Raw genomic sequence first — 22,882 nt, 5'->3', positions numbered from 1 at the left:
TAAGTTTATTTTTTTATCTAGACGAGAATTTTCCTTATCTTTTTTTTTGCAAATAACGCTGATGGCAAACTTGTCTTTCAATTAGATGTAAATGTAAATAATATCTGTGAGAAAAGTTCCAAGTAAAAAGAATTTTCATTGCCTTTGAAAAAATATTCTTTTTATATAAATTAAATGTGTATATATTTAAAATACGTTTGAAGTTTCTTAATATTAATTTTATTAATACAAAAAATAATTATAGAATTCTACAAATTTTGTTATATATTTTGTTTGATGTTCTTTGATTTTTATCCTACATAATTAATGACAAAGCAACCTTTTTTCTCTCTTTTATATATATGCGACTAAAATTATTATTATCAACTATAATATGAATGGCGAAGAAAAAAAAAGAGAACTGAAGGGATATAATATAAATAAAACGATAAATTTTCTTTATTGTTAGAGAGCACATAATTACAGTGTTGAAAGAAGGGCTGCTTTTCATCGAGTTGTCGGGTAAATGAGCTGTAGTGAATAATAAAGTTGAGGTCTTGGGGTTCTTGGGCTAGGGTAAAAGTGAGGTGAGCTTTCATAAACTCGGGAGAAGCACCACCATAGTCGCACTTAAGTTCGAAGATGGGTACACCTGCTTACTTTCTTGCAGGGTATATAAAATAATAAGGTTGCAACAACGATGCGACGATGGGCGAGAGACGACGTGCTTTTCCTAGAGTGTATTTTCGATCAAGCTTTGGCTATAACCACTTATTTGCAAACTCATTCTTTATTCTTTCCTATTAGTCATTCGCTGTATCTCTCCCACCCCTTTCACTACTAACGGTGTCTCGACAATTTATTGTATACTTTTTTTTTTTTAAACTTTAATATCAAAAGTAAAAAATTACTATAACCTTCCATTACTCATGACTTTCTTTAAAATTACCATTTTTTAGTTGAGGAAAAAAATTACTGAAAAATTAGAAATATTTTCAATGTTATTAATATTTGAGAATTATTTTTGTTGCATATTAAAGTAATATTCCTATTGCACAATCAAGTAATATTCTTGTTGCATATTTAAGTAGTACTTTTGTTACATATTCTAGTAATATTTTGATTGTATATTTAAGTAGTACTTTTGTTGCATATTCTACTCAAAAAATAAAATAATTTTAAATCAAAAAATAGAAACTTTAAATTATTTGCAAATTATTCAGAAAAATAAACGAAAATTCATGTTTCTATTTTTTTCAAATAATTATACTTTTTCTTTTTCTATTTTTTTTTTTTTTATTAATGTTTTAGTTTAAAGTCAAACATTTTTACTGTCAATGGTACATTGCCGTCAAATGTGGGTCGGAGAAAAGTGCCACGATGAACGTGATCTTCTTAGTAGGACGTGAAACTTTTACGAGGAGTTGTAAAATAAAATAGGAAATAAAAAGGCAAGCTCACAAATGTTACAAAAAAAGGGAAAAAAAATTTACAAAAGACTCATGGCTAAAAGAGGTGAAATATTTTCAAATGTAAAATCATTATGTCAAGTAAAATGATGAGCTTAATGCATAAATGGTCGTTACATGAGGTATTCGCGTGTGATAATTATTAGTTCCTGAATATAGTGAGTATATATATATAATATATACATTCGCATATTAAACGTCAGCTGCTATGACCACGTTAGTTGCAGAGAATTTAGTTTATATTGAATGTATATCTTGACTGACGTACAGATCATTCCAGAACTATCGCAAGATTGAAATTGTTTCCAAAGATATTTCACTATATCTATATAGTTTAATATGTAGAAAATAAATATAACAACATATTTATAATTGCTTTAGAATAATATTAAAATAATTTTCCATAATGTATTTAAAAAATAATACAATAAAATAATAAAATAATAATAATATTAACAGAATATACAACAAGAATAATATTTTAATATACAACAAGAATATTATTTTAATATGCAACAAGAATATTACTTCAATAAGCAACAGGAATATTTTAAAATTTTCAAAATAAATTTTTATAAATATAAATAAATTATTATTATTATGAAAGTGCTTTTAATGACATCAATAAATAATAATTATTCTTTTACAGAAAAATCTAATTTTTTTGTAAATAATAAAATAAAAATTCCCTTTTCAGATTTTTAATGCATAAATGTTGTGAAATTAATAAATAAAAGGAAGAACAAAAATTTAATGTTTTTGAAATTAAAAATAAATATACCGAAGAAACACGCGGAGGTTTTGCGAAAAATGATAACGACACATATATGTATATGCGTGGAAGAAGATATAAGAAATGAAGAAAAGACGTTATTCTTTTTTCTTTTCTTTTATTTTTGTCCCATGCACGTCCTGAAGATGGGTTTCAGAGTGCACATTACTATTTTAGAGATGCAATTCTTTTCAGAGCAAAAATTTCAGTATACAGAACATCTAAAGTAGCTATACCAAAAACACTTCCGACTCTGGATTCTCTCTTTTCCAAGAGGTTTTTTCACGCTACTCTTCTAAAACGTGAACGTGATGAAACCCACTTATATCCTACGTCTTCAACTCTTCAGAGAATCATCGAAAAAAAAAAAATGTTTTTATACTCACTAAAAAAAGAGAGCCTAGAATATAACTAGTAACCTACTCTAGTTTTATATTATATGATAATTAATTTTGAATGCATCGTCTTTTTTTATTAAAATCACTGTAGAAAAAAAATTTCTTATGATTCTTTATAAATTTATAAAATATTCTTTACGAGTATTTTCAGAATTTTCACACCTAAAGTTTTTGGATTTTATATTAATAATCTTGTTGCATATTATATTTTTGTTGCATATTATTTTAGTATTCTTGTTTGATTCTTTAATAATATTGTTGTTGGATATTAAATTAATATTTTTTGTTGCGTAGTGTGATATTATATTTGTTGCATATTACTTTAATATTTTTGTTGCATATTTAGTAGTATTATTGTTGCATATTAAAGTGACACTATTGTTACACATTCTAACAGTATTCTTGTTGAATTTTCTAATAATATTTTGTTGCATATTAAAGTAATATTCTTGTTGCATATTAAAGTAATAGTCATATTGTATATTGTAGTAATGTTCGTGAAGAATATTACAAGAATATCATTCTTGTAGATACTTAAAAATAAATTTTAATTTTAAGTATTTTTGTTAAACAGAATAAAAGAGAGAGAAATGGAAGAAGAAATAGAGCAATGTTATCAAAACAGAATCGATTTCTAAAGTGCATATATATATATAGTGAAGACAGAAAAGAAAACAAATTGGAACTCGTCAGTTACGTTTTAGTGCTCGTGAATCTGGCGTGGTTCTGTTTGTGCCTGACCCTCGACAAAAATCCCGCGTGTCACAACGACAAGTTGGGTTGTCTTTCGAAGATCGTAAACAGTGGAAACTTTCGAATTACCCAGGCGAGTTTCTTCTCTCAAACTCCTCTTTTTAGTTTTTTTTTTCTTTCTCTCTCATCACACACAACTCGTATACTTGGCACGTGTAGCTATGAGGCTTCACGTACGTTTTCCGGGTAAAAGAGAACAACGTTCTTCTACTCCCATTCCCTAAAAATTGAAGCTACCATAAAATCCCCTCTTTTCCTTTTTAGTTTCTTCGAAATTCTGTCAAATATACCTTTAACACTCTGTTTTACAGTTATAATTAATTTTATTTAATATATTTATATAACGAAAAGCAAAAATATTACTTTAATATGCAATAAAATTATTTCCTTAATATGCAACAAGAATATTACTAAAGTATACAACAAGAATATTTTCGTAATATTAAGCAATAATGCTTCTGGAATATGCAACAATAATACTATTATAATGTGCTACAAGAATATTACTTAAATATGCCTCAAGAATATTAATTTAATATTCAACAAGAAAATTACTTATATGTTTCAAACGAAAATGATTTTAATATACAACAAACAAATCTCACTTTCTTTCTTTTAGAGGGAAATTTTCGGTTCTTTTTATTTCTACACTGCGTGCATGGATTTAAGTTTGTTTTTTTTTTTTAATTTTTTTACTCTCACTATGAAAATAAATTTGCAACAGCTCTACTAGAAACGTGTAACTTCCACCACATCATTTTCACGTGAACTCCCTTGAGAACCGCAAGGTGAACAGTCAGGTGGATGAAAATGATGTGGTGAAAAGTTACACGTTTGTGTATATATACCTTCGGTTTATACACAGTACAAGTGAAACTATATTTATTTCCCCTGGACATTGATAAAAAAAGCCACAACCTCGAGAGAAACTAATTTTCATTCGACGCACCACATGTGTCAATGTTAAAAAAAAAAATTATTTTTTTTTGTTTTTTCAAAGAAAAAAAAAAGTGTCAGAAGGGTGAAAAAAAGGAAATCTCAATTCACAAGATTGCCATTGAAGCGTTCATCGAAAGTCACTGAAGAACAAGTTGCAGTCTACGAGCGAGAGGGGGTGAGGGGGACTAGCCTCTAATTAGTATTTTACGGAAGTTTGAAGCTTGTAATTAGCCGTGCTGTTACGAAACCAACTTCTCACTATAGTGAAATAATGAGCAAAGCTCCCGGCAAAGAGATTCATTTAAGCGAACCATTTCCAGAAAATCGTGTATTAGAATTTGCGTCTGATTTTCAAGTTTTGAGAAACTACTGATAATATCTAGATATTTCATGTATATATATATATATAAATAAGTTTTGCTAAACTCATAGTACTTCAGTTAGTTTAATACTGTAATGAAGTATCAGTACTTTATTTTCTAAATACAACAAATATATTATTTTAATATGCAACAAGAATATTACTTAATATACAACAACAAAATTAATTTAATATGGTACAAGAATATTACTAGAATATGCAACAAGAATATTACTTTAATATGCAACAATAATATTACTTTAATATGCAACAATAATATTACTTTAATATGCAACAAAAATATTACTTAATATACAACAACAAAATTAATTTAATATGGTACAAGAATATTACTAGAATATGCAACAAGAATATTACTTTAATATACAATAAGAATACAACTTTAATATGCAACAAAAATATTGCCTTAATATACAAAAGGAATACTACTAAAAGAGGCAACAGTAATATTCCCTTAATATGCAACAAAAATATTACTTTAATATGCAACAAGAATATTACTTAATATACAACAACAAAATTAATTTAATATGGTACAAGAATATTACTAGAATATGCAACAAGAATATTACTTTAATATGCAACAATAATATTACTTTAATATACAACAATAATATTACTTTAATATGCAACAAAAATATTACTTAATATACAACAACAAAATTAATTTAATATGGTACAAGAATATTACTAGAATATGCAACAAGAATATTACTTTAATATACAATAAGAATACAACTTTAATATGCAACAAAAATATTGCCTTAATATACAAAAGGAATACTACTAAAAGAGGCAACAGTAATATTCCCTTAATATACAACAAAAATATTACTTCAATATGCAACAAAAATATTACTACAATATGCAATAGCAGTATTCTTTTAATATGCAACAAGAATATTACTACTATGTACAAAAATAATATTCCTTTTTGAAAATAATACTGGAATATGAAAGAAGAATATTACAAGAATATACAACAGCAATATTCCTTTAATATGCAACAAGAATATTACTACAATATGCATCTAAAATATTAATATTATGAAAAACTTTATTATTTTTTTAAGTGTAATTTTACGACTAACAAGTTACTTTACCACCTGCTAGTATTAAAAAAAAGGGAGTAAAAGAATAACAAATTCCTTTTTGAAAAGCAAAAGGAAATGGTCTGAAACTGATGCTTGGAATGTAAAATGAAACGAATAGGTACAATGAGGTAAATAATTTAAAAGATGCAGAGTGTTGGTTTGGAGGGAGAGAAAATGCAAAATTCAAGAGAGAGAGAGAGAGAGAGAGAGAGAGAGAGAGAGAGAAATGTTGGTTACAAATGAGAGGTATCGTGGAGACAAGAGTATTGTCCTAGGCAGCCACTATGCATGTAACTAGGTGGTGTCGCTATAATATACTCCTAGGAACTAGCACCTTGGCTACAACAACTGGATGCACGTTAGCTACTATTATATGTACCTATACCACGCGTTACTCTGAAACAAACAAGTAAATGAAGACACATTGCTTTCATTATGAGAAGCCAGAACAGTGACTCTATCCCTCTTTATCCCTCTTCCAACCATCTATTTTCCTTCTAGTTTCTTCCCCATTCTCAAACCTTCTCACGTCATATATATAGGTATATAAACTTCTAAAGGGGCTGTATTACGTTGGTTACCGTAAGATAAGCTCTGATATATCCGTTATATTAACAGATAGTTTCACAAGTTATGATGATTTTCATCTCATGATGTTATATTACACTATAACATATTGTGTATAGTGTATTAAACATTATAATATTATGAAAAATATTATACTACTGTATTTAATGTATTATTATAATATCAAAAACTATCTTCTACATTATAAATTCATTTTTTATAATATTTTTAAAAATATTCCTGAAACATTCCTTTAAATATTCCTATAAAATTCCTTCCAATATTCCTGAAACATTCCTATAATATTCCAAGTATATATCTACAATATTCCTATAAATATTCCAAGCATACAACTACAATATTCCTACAAATATTCCACGAATATAACAAGGTTATTCCAAGAATATTTGTGTCAGTAATAAATAAATATTCCAGGAATATTTTTACTATATTCCACTTATTCGAAATATTCCAGAAATTTAATTGGCTAAATAGAAAATAGTATGAAGAAAAATTGTAAAAAAACTATTATGCAAATTTTTTCTAAACATTAATCTTTTTTTTTCATTAATTTTCATGTAAACTGTAATATTTCCGAATTAGAGAAATTTATCACAAGAGGAATTTAGAATTTAAATTCTGCAGATGTAGGTAAATATATATGTATATACAATGAATATATGTGATGGAGCAACGATTCAACGTCGTTGATGATGGGTAGCTATTGCCCGTCAAATTTATAAAACGAGGGCTTTCTAGACGTGCTAGAAGCGATTTATTAAGGCGTAAAAAGAGAGTTTGCGAGAAAAAAAAACAACGTGAAGAGAAAAAAAAAATGGGAGAAAGAGAGGGAGTCCTCTTTCCAGTGAGCATTTATCTTATTCAAATATAAAGGATGACGGAAAACGAGAGTGCGAAAAAGAGAAAAAGACTTGACAGGAGAGAGAGAGAAAGAGAGTTCTCCTTTTATCTACCTTTTCTTTCGTCTCTCGTCTTTGAGTCTTCGACAATTCGCCCCTGGGACTATCTCACGACTTTTTCAACATAATTAGAAGCTCTGGATAATTTATTTAACAACGTCAAACACGAGCATGAAACTTTTATTGTTCCTGAAAGCAAATGAGAGTAGATGCTGTGTGAAAGAGGCTCAAGCAAGATAACTGGAGCATTTTTTTCCCTCATCTAATCCACTTTTTTTTCATGAAAGTTTTTATAAACTACTTAAATGCGAGTTTCTTTATCCTTCGAGTCTATTTATTTTTAGAAGAAAGGCAAAAAAAAATAATATAATATCTTCGACACTCCGCTATATAAAGAGTTTTTTCTCGTTTGACTTTCATTTTATAAACACAAGATCAAAAGTTTTAACTTCATATCGAATTCAAATATAGTTAATTTAATTTTAATTATATTTAATAACTAGTTAATAGCAGGGAATATTCTAGTAATATTTTTGGATTATTCCAAATTAGAAATTTGGTAATTTATTCGGGGAAATATTATATTAATATTTAATTTTCTCTAGTGGAATATTTTTTATATTAATGGAATTTTTAAGGAACAGTAAAAGAATATTATTTTGGAATATTTAAAGGAATAGTAAAGTAATATTATTTTGGAGTAATAAAGAATATTCTTGTGAAAAATTAAATAAAAATTAAAGAAATATTTTTTCGAAATATTTTAATTAAAAAATTTCTTTTATTTTCAAAAAGGAATATTCATTTGGAATGTCAAATTTTTAATGTTATATAATATAGAAAAAAAAATAACTGAATGTCAACTCGGAAATAATTCACAAATAATTGTAAGAAATATTTTAAGAACACTTTGCTTCTGATGAACATATTTAACTCTTGTCTGACTATACTATCGAGTTATACTACTTGCTTCACATTATTCAAGATAAATACGTACAGTTTGATATTAAACCATTTTCATACTAATATCAGAAATTATGTTAATATTCCAGATGAATTTTTTCCTAATATTGCAAAAGAATTTTTTTATAATATTCCAAAATAATATTTTTCGAATATTCCAAACGATTTCTTTTTCTAATATTCCAATAGAATACTTTTCAAATATTCCAAAAAAGAACCGAATATATTTTATATTGATAGAGTTAAAATATTTTTTTAACAAAATTTTAATTTTATAAAATACGATTATTCAACTGTAAAATTTCACAAGTAAATTTGCACAACATTTTGCGTACTGATTCAAATGTAAAATGTATGAATTAATACACCAAAGTAAAAGTAATGTTATATTAATGGACTGTATTCTATTTGTAGAACAAATGCCCATAATTTGGAAACAAACTACTATTGTCCTGGTTTTCAGTATAAACATAATAATACCAGCGACAAAATCAATAAATTAAGCAATAGTATAACACTCTATTTACAGTTTAGAAACAATTAAGCCCTTTGTTAATTTAATTATACAACATTGAATCACAACCAATTATTATTATTATTATAGTTATTAAACAAGATAAAAATACAATAACGCTATTAAATAATTTTAATGTTCCTAAATATTCTATTCTAATATTCCTCAATATTCCACTGTGATAATTTAAAATATTCCATTATAATATTCTGAAATATTTTACCGTAATATTTCCATATATTCCAAAAAAATATTCCACCATAACATTCCTAAATATTCCAATATAGTATTTTCAAATATTCCATTGTGATACTCCGCAATGATTCAAATAAACCAATGGAATATTTGTTTCATTTCTTAAAAATTGTTCCTTGAATATTCCTTGGGAATATTCTGAAAATATTACTCAAGAAATTTTTTTTTCTATTTTATTTTGTTGAAAATTGTTTGGTGAATTAAATGGAAATTATATATGAAATGGCGTGACCAGTTCATGAACTTTATTGATTAGAAAACATCAATGACGTGTCTAACGACAATTACTTTAAAAAAATTTTATGTTTGCCAGATTTTTTTTTTTTATTATTCTTAATTCTTATAAGAGAGACTTTCAAAGTGGCACTTATTTTGTACATACACCTTAAATTTGACAAATTACACGTTTTATAAAAGCTCACGTGGTTCACAGTTGTAAAATTTCATTATAAATATTTAATTTTCATATGTGGGGATTATGTTTTGATTTTTTTTTTAATTTAAATATCTGCGAATTACAGACTAAAACTTTTATGATATTATTGTCACATCATTTCAATTAAAGATTACAATTTTTATTGGAATATTAAATTTACATTACACGGATATTTTACAGTAAAATTTTTATATAAAATATATTTTATAACATTTTTTATTTAAAATATTACATGCATATTTTATGAATACTTAAATATTTAGACTTATATTCTTGGAATATTCTATTGGAACATTAAGAATATACCAAAGTAATATTCCATTTATATAACAATAAAATATTCTAGGAATGTGAATGGGATATTCCATGCTATTAGGATATATTTATACCAACTTTTTTCCTTTTTTGTGTCATAAATAAAATTTATTTTTTCTTTTCTTTTATTATATTTCTACAATTATTTATGAAAATAATAAATCTTTTGTCGACAATAATAATATTAATAATAATAATGATGCTAATAATAATAATAATAATAATAATGGTTCTTATATAATTTGGAATGAATGTAAGTTACGATTCATGTAATCTGAAATTTTAATGGGGAAAATGTAACACATGTCTGGTTGCAGCGAGAGAATTATTTATTCGTTTGTGGGTATAACGTAATAGTGGGTAGGGGAAAGGGGGGGGGGGTGGCGGCAAGTTATGGTTCGAAGTCCCCGTGCAGATAATAATGTCATTAATGAAAATGATTCGAGGAAATTCCCTTACAATCTGAAGGTGTAGGTAGGTGAGCATGATGGGTGCTTTTACGAGCGAACATGTGACGTTTACTGCGGCCTCATACACGCAAAGCAATAATACCACGCAGAAATTACGCCTGACGCGATAGGGAGAGAGCGAGAGAGAGAGAGAGAGAGGGCGTGTGAGGGGTATGAAACGATTCACCGAGTTTTTATAGTTTTACTGAACTGATTTCCCACCGATATTGTGTCCTGAATATATATAGTTAGAGTGTCCCGGAAAAGTGTTACTGTTCTCAAAATGTCGTTACAACGTGCGATGCTAATAAGATGAGTACATATACTCGAAATGACTTTTAACACGTATATATGACGACAAGAAGTGAAGCAATGGCTATTTACACTTTTATGGATATTGTGTGCCACTTCACTCAAGATAAAGATACCACACACCAACACTTCATATTTTTTTTTTTTTTTTTTACTGCGACATACTTTTTATTTCTCTCGATTTAAAAACTAAATTAACTTTCCTCTAAAAAAAAAAAAAAAACCTACATGAAGGGATTTACGATTTATGTGCTGCAAACATTTTTATATACTTAAATATATATCGCCGGAAAAATGTTATCGACTATTAACATTTTTTTGACTAACTAAAAAAATAATCAAGTTTTTTTCAAGTCTATTGGAATATTTTTGAGGAATATTCATTGGAATATTTTTAGGAATATCGATTGGAAATATTGATGAAATATTCACGTAATATTCATTGAAATATTCTATTGTAATAATGGAATAGTAATGTAATATTCCATTGGAATTTAGAATAGTAACGAAATATTCCATCGGAATATTGAAATATCAATGAAATATTACATTGGAATAATAGAATATTAACGGAATCTTACATTGGAATAATGGAATAATAACGTAATATTCCATTGAAATATTGGAATATTATCGCAATATTACATTGTAATATTGTAATATTATGGAAATATTCCATTGAAATATTAATATATTACTGTGATAAATATTCCTGCAATATTTCAGTGGAGTATTCGCGAAAAATTTAATTCTTTAAAAATAAAATTTATCCAGAATTTTCAATGATTTTACATGAATTTGACAATACCTCAACTGAATCACTTTGGAACATTGTCGTTATGCGCATGTCACAACAATGTAACCTATGCAACATTTATACCACGAAGAGCCATTTCATGTTCACTTTCCATTTGCCAAATGCGAACACTATACTCAACGTTGAAACCCTTCCTTGCTATCGTTATCTAGTCTCTCTCTCTCACTCTCTCACTCTGTCGTCACTCTCTTTGACCCTTCGAAATTATTGTCTATACGAGCTTTACGACCATTGAGTATTGAAATTTGACACCACCTATGGGTTAAGGTTTCGTATTTACAATCGTATCAAATAAAATAAAAAAAAAAAATTCCCGAGAGAATTACCGGTAATTAAGACAGGATTACTTTTTTCATTTAAAAAAAAAAAAAATTCAAACTTTTGTGATAAAATTATTTTAAAAATTATTCTGCAATATTTTCATTAGAATATTCCAGTAATACTCGGGAATATTTAACAAAATAATATCTGAAAAGATCCTTCCTAAATAGTACAAAATATTCCTTTCACATTTCTGGAATATTCCATTGAAACATTGAAAATATTCCAAAGGAATATTCTATCCATATTCTATAGGAATATTATCATGTTCGCTTCTTTGTAACGTTCCTATGGAATATTTTATTCATATGCAAATGGAATGTTACAGGAATATTCCCTTGGACATTTTTTTTTTGAAGTATTATTTAAAGAGAATTGTTTTAAATGTAAATTTAAACCGGATAATTAAGGTTATAATTAATTTTCAATTTTACATAATAATTCTCAAATTAGAATTTAAAATATTCATTTAAATGAATTATTCAATTAAATTCCAATTTTAAATGAATTTTCAAATAAGTTTTAAAATTAAATATACCAATGTAATAATTATAAAATGATGTGATATTTGTTAAAAATAATAATTGGAGATATATTATTTATAAATTTTTTTTGAATATTCCAATTGACAAAATTTTTGAGAAACTGAAAACTTTCGAATTGAGGAATAAATTGTATTATTATTATTATAAATTATAATAAATTGAGAAAAGTTTTTGCAAAGTTATAATAATCTTCTACCGTGTCAAAATGTCGCACAATGTTTAGGAAAATTTACAGATAAATTTTTTGACTTTATCCTCACGAGTCATAAGTCACTCAAACAATTTATGATCTGCCCGAAGCAATTCAAATTCCCTCAGCCAACAAAATAAACGACCTAGACGACAAGATTATCGCCATTCTAACTTTTTGATAAGAAAATATGTCACGCATTATATATAATTCATATATGCGCACTATTTATGTGCGTGACTTTGTTTATAGGAAGTTGGAGGGAAGAAGGGGGGAGGGAGGGAGGGTTGAAACACGAAAACTACAGATAAATCTGAAAGTTTCTAATTTAAGGGAATGTGACATAAAGTAATCTCTTAAATGTAATATATCATTTTACTATGGTCCAGACAATGTCTATAAATATATAGAGAGATAGTGACAAGATAAATTTCATCCGATTCCATGAAAAATGATATATTTTCATTTCGTTGACAAGAGTCAATTTCAAAATTGCAAAATAAACAATATTTTCTGTCATTTATTCATTATATAAATTTCACTATTAAGGTCGTTTCCCTTTTTGTAAACTTAAAAAGAAAATTAACACTTTTAGTGTTGTTTTTCCAAATGAATAAATGATTGCAACAATGGATAATTGTAAATTAAATAATTTTTTTTTTTTTTTTTTTTTTTTGAACAATAAAGAAATATAAAAAATGTTTTTAAATAATATTTTCAGTAAAAAATAAACTTTTGCTAAACAATGAAAAAAAATGTGAATTGAAACGAGAAATTTTTCTTTCTTTTTTTAGGGAAGAAATGTGATGGTCATTTTAGAAGTTGGATGATGGGAATTTTGGTACAGAAGATAAAGGATCTAAAGCCACCCATGGGAATGATGCGAGAGAATAAAAAAAGAAAAGAAAAAAAAACGAGAGCCGTAACATCTTTTGGCATTAATGTTCAATTGTTTGGAAAATTAAGACGCAATAAATTCCTATAAAATAAATTTTTGCCCTTCTCTAATGCAAACTTTTGCCACACGTGGCCTTCTCGTAAACGCGTGGTCAACCATCAGTTTATAATATCGATTTCGTAATTTAGACGCAAATTTTCCTGATATGTAATAATAATAATAAAAATAATAATAACAATGTAATACAATTTCCAATAGCACGGAATATTTCATTCACATTCTGGAAATATTCCATTAGAACATTTGGAATATTCCATTGGAGTATTCGGAACATTCCATTGGAATATTATATCCATATTTCAGGAATATAAAAATTTCTGACCTCTGAAACGTTCCTGAGGAATTTTCCAGAAATATTTAGTTGGAATATTTATGGAATATTCCATTAGAATATTGAAAAAATATACAATTGAAATATATAATATTATATTATAATGGAATACAATTTTCCTTCAATGTTCCAATGGAATATTCCTGGAACATTCCTCAGGAACATTCCAAAGGTTCATATTCCAAAAGAATATTGTTAATTATTCCCTTGGAAAATTGTTAAATATTCCTTTAGTATATTCCTAATTTTCCAATGGCATATTCCTGGAATGTGAATAAAATATTCCATGCTATTTAGAATTACACGATATATGTAATATAATAATTTAACCAAAGATTTAATCGCGCTCTGACATTTTTTTTAAAATCACTTTTCAATCCACGTTGTCGTCAATTATAAATTATATGCACCGCGGGATTTAATCAAGTAAAATGAAAATTATTAGAGCAATTTTCCTTACATGCGTGAGCACATAATTATCACCTTGGATCTTAAGACTTTAACCTTCCTTTCAAAAAAAAAAAAAAAAAAACAATTTGCACCAATAATTTCTCAAAGACAAACATCAACCTATTTTTTTTATTTTAAAAAGAAAAACTTTTCTTTTTCTTTTTTTTTATCAAAGAGAAATGTATTTTGTTTTGTTTCTGATTAACATATTTTCTTTGTTAAATTCTACAAGTATTTTTTTTCATCGAAAAAAAATTTCTATTGTATGAAACTTTTATATTTTTCTATTGTAGTTAATATGAAAGAAATTATTATTTGATGAAATAATTGGAGGACTTATTTAGGTAATAGTTTCAATAGGGTGAAAAAAAAATAATGCTAAAAAAAGTGTGAGAAATTTAATGTCACTTATTTTGTTAAGAAAATGTTTTTTTTAACCGGAAATGTATAATATATATAATAATAAATAATAATGAACTTACCTGTAAATTGGCGTGATGTCATTTTTGTACCAAACGACAAGGGTGGCTGAATCATTTTGCCTTGGCGGTCGAATATCGCATGGCAACTCCGCAGTACCCTGAAGAACAGCTCTGGCGATTTGTGGTGGTCCTGGAAAATTAAAAAAAATTTATTTTTAAGTTAATGATAATTTTATGACACATTGTGGGAATATTTTGAATTTTTGTTTCTTGTAATTTCACAGGAATATATTAGAAATATTTTTGGAATTTTGTAACAACTTTGAAAAATATTTAAATATTTCAAAATTTCTATGAATAAAAAATAAATATATATTTTTCTACAGTAGAAAAAAAAGTGAAATTTTCCATTCCTGACTTCTCTATCATGAGACAAATCTTATCAGTTGGACAAAAAGCCTTTCATTTGAAGATCACATTGAAAAGCGTTCAAATACATATTTTTCCAAGGACCGGAAATTGAAAATTCAGAAGCAGAGTGTGATTTATTTCTTCATTTTTTTTTCTTATAACACAACTGTAAATCTGGGGTGGACGAGTCAATCTGACAGTCGTCTCAAAATAGAGAAACTGACACATGGAAGAGAAAAGAGAGAGAGAGAGAGAGAGAGAGAGAGGAATTGAGGGGAAAGAAAATTTCTACGAGAGAAATAGAAAGAGAGGGAGAGATGAGAACGTGAAAATGTTACAAAAACCGGAAACGAATATGTCACCTGTCCGGCACCGGTGGTTTCTTTACGAATTACTCGCACTTTCCTCTTTCTACAAGCTCATCTACGTTTGCACAAACTTTTTTAACTCAACCATATGACTTTAAACGCTTTTCATCATCTTGATTGAAGTTCAATAAGAACCAACTTCCTTCCATTAAAACTTGAATGACTCGGCGGTTTTCTCGAGTCTCTTTTTAAAATGGACCATCTCTCTCCCTCTTTCTTTCTTTTTAACCACAATTTCATAAGTAATAAAATTGCAAATATTTCATCGAGATTTGTCACCATTTGTGATAAGTTTCATTTCAGTAAATTTATTTTATTATCAATGGAATATTTAAAAAAAAATATTCCTAATATTCCGAACAAATATTAATAAAAATATTCCCCATATTTCAATGGAATATTTCTAAAAGATATTTTATATTTAATTTAATTTTATATTTTATCCTAATAGTAATTTTTTATAATTGTAATTATATTATAAATTATAATTATATAGTATAAAGTAAAAGGTCTATAAAACTATTTTAAGTACATTTCGGACGTTAATGGACCAGTTTCGAGATAAATGAACCAAGTGGGGGAAGATAAGATCCGGATATTTCAGATATTACTGGCTATTATTTGCCCGTTGTCAAATAAGCTATTTGAGATAAAATCTAAACTGTAATAATAGGGCGACTAGTTACACAATGATGATCTAATTATGGATTTGTAAATTGGATAATAATTCTTTTGAAATCTTTTTTTTTTTTAAATAAACAATATTTTTTTTTGAAAATAATTATCACACGTTTAGAAAAATAAAAATAGTATTCAGCAAATTTAAAAAAAAAAAATTTCACACAAATCTAATACTTTCTCATTATATATGATGAGAATATAAAAAAAAGTAGAGAAAGAGAGAGGAAACAGGGAAAAAAAGGCAAAAATGGTTTTAAGCCTAAATTCCTCAACGAAGATTCTCTCTCAGCACGTAATCATTTGCTTGAAGCGATAACAAGTTTTTTTTGGGGGGGCCTTTTACAGCACTCCTGGGTCTATAATTACAGCACTTCTGTGAAAACACCTTTCGGCAAATAAATGGCGATTCTCCCCCCCCCTCCCCCCCTTCCTTTCGGTCTTTCGTTATATACACTAGAACTTCATGTTTGACTTTTTGCGCACCCTGTTGTTAGTTTTATTGACCAATCAATTCAAACCTCTGCGGTTGATCAGAAGTCAAATTCCTCAATACCGAACAAACACGAAACACAAATATATGAAGTTATAAAAATTTTAAGAATTTTTTTTTTTAAATTTACGACCAAGTAATTATTACAGTAAAAAGAAAATAATCCAATAAATAAATAGCACAAAATATTTAAGGAATTATTGAATATTCCCAAATAGTTTCTGTAATAAATATTTTTTTTATTTCAGAAGAAAATTTTTTTTTATTTATTTTTAATGAAAAAAAGAAAATTCAATTTTTTAATTTTCAATATTTGATCTTTAGAAATAATAAATAATAATTTCAATTTATCATGTTTCACGTTAATATAACAGTCGTCTCTCTGTCTCACTCTCTAAACCTGTCATTTAATCGTGAAAATGATTTAAAGCCCCGATGCAATTTATATAGTGGAGAAATTTCGCCGAGATTTTCTTAAATGTAAACGTGTTAATTGACACAGTGATGTATTTTATTGTCAGGTTTACACCACAATGTCTTTTATCACTGGGTATACGTATAAATATATATATATATATATATAGACCGTTGTCAGGATGTTGTTTTTAAAAGCAGAGCTCGTTCGCACACATACATACATATATAGCCAGTGCGAGAGTTAATGTTAATGTTGTTACCCGACGCTGAGAACACGGATGCTTCTATCAACCACCTCCTGTTTTCAGAGACCGGCCTCGCGTGTACAATGTATAAGCTTATAAAACAACGGTTTTGCACGGCGTCTGCTAAATTTCCCCAGGGTTGCCTCTCCTGTATTATGAGTCCTGAAGGGCGTCAGCCTTGTCCGTACTTGTACCGTCACCGCTCGGAGCTTCGCGTGATAACACTCTCTTTCATATAATATTTTTTTAACAAAAAACAAGAGTATTTTTTTTTTTTTTTTTTGATAAAAAAAAATACTAAAGAATATATTTAATATTTTTTTTACCCATAGTTATTTATTATTTATTTTGCGGTAGCAATAAAAAATCAAATACACTTGATAGTTGATTTAAACTGTAAATTCAATCGACAGTTGATAACAAGAACGGTAAGTGCAAATTGATAGTTGTTGAAAACGACGGTAAGTTCAATTTATGACTTGGCTCGAAAATATTTTTATTTAAAAGTGTCAAAAAATCGTTGAGAATTGTTAAATTGACGGTAAATTTAACGAGTTGCACTTACCGTTAGATTTAATTTATACTCACGGTAAGTTAAACGGTAAGTACTTACCGTCGACTGTACTTGTACGGTAAGTGCACTCAATAACGGTAAGTATAATCAATCACGGTAAGTGCAGTCAACGACGGTAAGTGCAATCAATCACGGTAAGTGCAGTCAACGACGGTAAGTGCAATCAATGACGGTAAGTGCAATCATTGACGGTAAATCCAAGCTTCGCAGTGTTCCACATCATCTAGTTTTTATTTATCTGTAGTATTTTTCAAATTACATCATCATTTGTGTATTTCTTATAATCATAAAATTCGAAAATAAGATTCTCAATCTAATCCTCAATTATGTTTTAAATGGAGAGAGAAATTTCTCTTACACGCACGGATTGCGGAAAATAACTTGCCAAAGTTTTAAGCCATTTCTAGTTTGCAAAACTCGATCTTGGTGGTAGATTTCATTAAATGCTTTGACACCTTTCATGTATATATATATATTGGAGAATCTAGCCGGAGGTCTAGACTTACGTGAAACTTAGATAATAAGTGATTTCATCGAGTCTAAAATGTGAAGTAGCAGCAGGAGGAGGTCAACGAAGGGACATCGAAGCAGAGCTAAAGCAAACTTGAACGGCTTCTCGACGCTGTCTGACCCGTGGATTATCGGCTTACCTGGCTACCAACACAGGTTATTTTCTCTCTCTCTCTCTCTCTATATATATATATATATATATATGCTCCCTTGTTGCAAACCCTGGTTTCCGGTTTCATACCCCCCTCTTATCATTCCAAAGTTCACACCAATGAGATTTTACACATACACACAAACAATATATTTATATACTTTTTCTCAAGATACCATCAGAAAAACAGATATTCGATATATCGACTTCGATAGCGAGTCATTACTCTCAACAACATATATATATATAAGTATAACTAGATATAAACTCTGAATGTACGAGGGCGTAAAACAGGGTACTCGATTTTTACGATACAACAGATAGAAAGCTGTGTGTCCTCATGTCGATACATTACACACAAGAGAGAAGGTGAGAGGGGGTAGGGGGATGTTCCAATACAATTTCCGGTTGAGATCAGAATTTTGTAGTAAAGCTTCAAGGCAATCGCGTGTCGTTGCGCCAAACTACCTGGAACGTATTCCAACACGACCGTTCGGTCACCATTTCATTTGCTCGCCCACTCACGCTGTAATGAGTCCATCAAGAATGAGATGGATCGTCAAACCCCAGTGGCATCGCTCCAAACGGGTCAAAAATGCTCTCCAGTCAAAAATAATAATAATACTAACAATAGAGAGGACCATTTTCTTAGTTTTAGGGGAAATTTGAATTCAAAAATAACTGACGGTAAGTGTAATCGATAGCAGTAACATCAATTTTCGAGTCTATCCATAACATGACGGTAAATCTAGTTCACGGTAAGTTCTAACTGTCTACAGCCGGTAAGTACATATGCCAGTAAGTTTACTCAATTATCATTAAAACTGACGGTAAGTACCAGCAATATAATAAGAAATGGCGCTAAATTTAGTCGACGGTAAGTTTTCATTGTCTAAATTTACTGCCGGTAATTTTAATCAATGATTATCATAACTGACGGTAAGTGCCAACAACGGAATAACAAATGACAGTAAGGTCTGTTTGCAGTTACTGTGGGTAAGTACATACGCCGGTAAGTACGGTAAGTAAATTCAATATTACTTACACTTGACGGTAAGTGCAAAAATTAACGTTATGATAGACGGTAAGTTCAGTAATTAGTAAATACAGTCGACGGTAAGTTCAATTAATTGTAAACTACGATAGATGATAAGTTTATAATAAATTTATTCTAATTATATTTTTATCTTTTAAATACAATAAAAAGTATTTTATTATACAATTTTGTATTTAAAACGATGTTGTGAAATAATTTGTCAAGTTAAAAGTTTTTCTCGGGATTTAACGTTGAAGTTGTGTTTCACAGGTTTAAACTTTGTGTCGGTTTGGTGACCCAGGAATGACGACAATTTAGCTCGGTGTCGTTTATCAAAAGAAAATTATTTTGCAACTTTTATAGCATTCAATTACGACAATACCTGTGTCCTTTTTCACGAGAAATCCAGTTTATAACCGTTAACTCACCAAATTGCCAGTTAAATAAATCATCAAAACTTGGCAATAAATAAAAATAAATTCTCTGGTCTTGTTGTTTTTTTTTGACCAATCAATAACAAAATTCTTTTTCAAATAAAAAATCACGATTGAAAATTGTTGCCTTCAATTGTAATTGAAAACTAACAATATAGTATAGTAAAAGTTATTTTTATTTTAAAGTATTAAAAAATATATTTATAAAATCATTACTGGTAAATAAATTCTAAATTATTTGATAAACATTGTGTCATTCTAATTCAGAAAAATGTATTCATTATGTTTGAAGAGAGATTAAATTTACGAAATCATGTTGTAAGATATATATGGAAAATTTTTCAGTTTGCTTAGCACTGCAGAAAATATCTGATATATAGATATTCTAAAGAAAAATTCTTCTTCGAATGTACAAGGCAAATTTCGTCTCGGTGCAAAGAGGAGATAGTTTTGAAATATTTTCGGCATGGTGGATGCAAAAGGTTATTGTTGATGGTTCAAGTTTACGATATATACCTTGTGTGTTCGAGAATTCAACTTTAGTATCATCTACAAGATCGAATTTCATTCAACCTGAAACCGTATTCCGCCTCTGAATATTTATCAATAATTTTCACTCTCTGAACAAACAGACAGAGCGGGAAATTGACTTTTATCATTACAATACAATGAATTTTTTTTGTATCATACAAATATTTTCCTATTTTTCTTTTTTTTAAATATTTAATTAAAACAAATTTTGTTTCATTTTTCTGAATAAAAATTTCACACTCTACTTTTTTTTTTATCTTTTCTTCCTTCATTTCTTTTTAAGTGAAAAAAAAATCGAAAGAAAAGTTAAGAAATATTATAATTAACGCAAAACTTTTCGTGAAATAGAAGGGAAAAAGTTACTTAAATAATATTAAAATACGTTTTGAAAATTCAGTGAAAAATTGGACTTATATACGTAATGCTTTTTCAAAGCTGTGAGAATAAAAGTTTCACTCAAGTAGTTTACGTTTGTAATGGAAAAGAAGTAAAAGCAGAAGGGTAAAAGTTCCCTCTTTTGAAAAGAAGCCAATTTTACGGTACCTTGATGCATAACGGAAAATTGCTGCATTTCCCCCTCGGAAGACATATTAATTCTTGATTCAAAGCTTTTGAAAAATTTATATATATATACTATATGTGTGTATACTATATATAAATAAATATATAAAACTGACTGACGATATTTTTCTCAAGAAAAGGATTGTTTATGCGATGTATATCAGCCCGTACAATATAAGGAAATCTGTACTTTTCAAGATTTATGTTGTCCTCGATTTACAAAAGATAGGTCTCCTCCATTCTTATCTTAAAGACAGCAATGCAAATACAATCTCAATCCAGTATAAAAAACGATTTTGAAGAAATCTTATTTAAATGGAATATTCCATTCATAACAGCATTAGTACACAATAAAGAATAAAACATATTAAAGTATAAAAAAAGAAAATAAAATGAAAAAATTTATTTCTTTTTTTAATATTTTTCAAGTTTGGACTCTATACTTTGTGATAAAATTAAACACAAAAGAAAAAAAAGTAGTAAAAGAATGTTGATTATCTAAAAATTTACATACGGTAAGTACATACGGTAAGTACATACGGTAAGTACATACGGTAAGTACATACGGTAAGTACATACGGCAAGTACATACGATAAGTACATATGGTAAGTACATATGGTAAGTACATACGGTAAGTAAGTAAGTTTAACTGACTCAAAAAAAACATACTAGTTAAAATTATTCCCAATTTTGTGCATATTTTTAAAAAATTGTTATCACTTTTCAAAACATAAATTCTGCTAAATCATTTAAATGAGAAATTGAACTCCCCTAGATATAATATAAAAAGTGTTTTCGTATATATGATGTATGTATATATAAATTGGAGAAGAAGAATCAGAGAATAGGTTACATTTTGGGGAATAGAAGAACTAAACGTTCGACAAAAGCATTGTACGCCTTTAGCACCCCAAGGCAAAGGAGAAACTTGTATGAGAATAGAGTTTGTGTATAGTGTTCCAGTGGAATGGGAGAATGGAAAGGAATCGAGGCCTCGTCTTGCGGTTTGTTTCAAAGCGTTTTCGTGGTAGAAACTCTAACCCGGGGTGTTCGTCATGATGGAGACGAGGCACGCCATTCACTTGAAAGTTTAGACGAGGATCTAACGCCGATTCCACGCGTGGAAAGAGAAAAGCGAGTAACGATGAGAGAGAGAGAGAGGGTGATGAAAGGGAGGGAAATAGTACAGAGACAAGGGCTGTCACGATGTAACTATACACGTATGTACATCTACTTTCACATTTGAGAACATATCCGAACATCCCCTAAAATTGGAAGCCTTTGGGTTGCTCTCTCTCTCTCTCTTTATCGTCTCATCCACATGACACTGTAGCTTCAAATTCTCGCTTTCTCTACCCTCTCTGTTTCAATATATATATATATATATGGAAAATATGTATTGGTATGCAAAGAACACATGGGGAGCACGTCGTTCTTCGAGACAAGATCGTTCGACGGTTACGATCTGTCACTATTCCTTATACGCGGTTCCATTTCTTCATACGATCGACTTCCCTTTCTCTTTGAAACAAGTGACAGCTGACTTTGATTTGTCGCTTCTCTGACTTTGCGAAAACGCCATCGATAGATTGTTACGTCATCTTCACTCTCACCCGATACGAGATTTTCCTGACAAATTAGGTTGTATTCTCCATTAGAAAAAAAAATTGCTTTTCTCAATTTTATACAAATATATGATATTTACAATAATATTATAAACATTAAATTACAAAATGAAAATATATGGACAGTTTTGAAAAATTCAAAATGGCGGATCCAATATGGCGGAAAAAATTTAAAAATTGATTCAATTCGCTTAAAACTTGTAACTCGGGGGTTTTTGGGCTCGCTGAATACGAATCCAATGTTATTTTTGCAAAATTTAAAAAGGCCGAGCCAATATATATATAAAATAAATCAT

The 22,882-nt window shown here is 28.5% G+C and overlaps 2 protein-coding genes and 1 long non-coding RNA gene across 13 annotated transcripts in view; 1 reads left to right on the top strand and 2 right to left on the bottom strand.

Annotated features, from left to right (window-relative positions):
- LOC127276713 (uncharacterized) overlaps positions 1-13,526 on the top strand; it is a 36,593-nt gene extending 23,067 nt beyond the window's left edge. Inside the window, exon 2 of the long non-coding RNA XR_007842243.1 lies at positions 13,185-13,526. This is a non-coding gene — a long non-coding RNA (uncharacterized LOC127276713). The remainder of the gene's footprint in view (positions 1-13,184) is intronic.
- The window catches only part of LOC127276707 (iron-sulfur cluster assembly 2 homolog, mitochondrial), a 345,592-nt gene that overhangs the window by 80,294 nt on the left and 242,416 nt on the right, over positions 1-22,882 (bottom strand). The window lies entirely within an intron of this gene.
- The window catches only part of LOC127276693 (synaptogenesis protein syg-2), a 219,781-nt gene that overhangs the window by 69,992 nt on the left and 126,907 nt on the right, over positions 1-22,882 (bottom strand). For all 7 annotated transcript variants that reach the window (XM_051297301.1, XM_051297302.1, XM_051297297.1 and 4 more), the window contains one exon: positions 14,612-14,741. Coding sequence is in view for 4 of the 7 variants with exons in the window: in XM_051297297.1 (XP_051153254.1) it covers positions 14,612-14,741 (130 nt within the window). In the remaining 3 variants the exon portion in view is untranslated. The remainder of the gene's footprint in view (positions 1-14,611; positions 14,742-22,882) is intronic.

Source organism: Leptopilina boulardi, unplaced genomic scaffold (assembly GCF_019393585.1).
Source record: "Leptopilina boulardi isolate dan_hultmark-lab unplaced genomic scaffold, ZJU_Lbou_2.1 LbouV2_151, whole genome shotgun sequence".
In the NCBI taxonomy this organism is placed as follows: domain Eukaryota; kingdom Metazoa; phylum Arthropoda; class Insecta; order Hymenoptera; family Figitidae; genus Leptopilina; species Leptopilina boulardi.
This window is presented reverse-complemented; position numbering and strand designations above follow the sequence as displayed.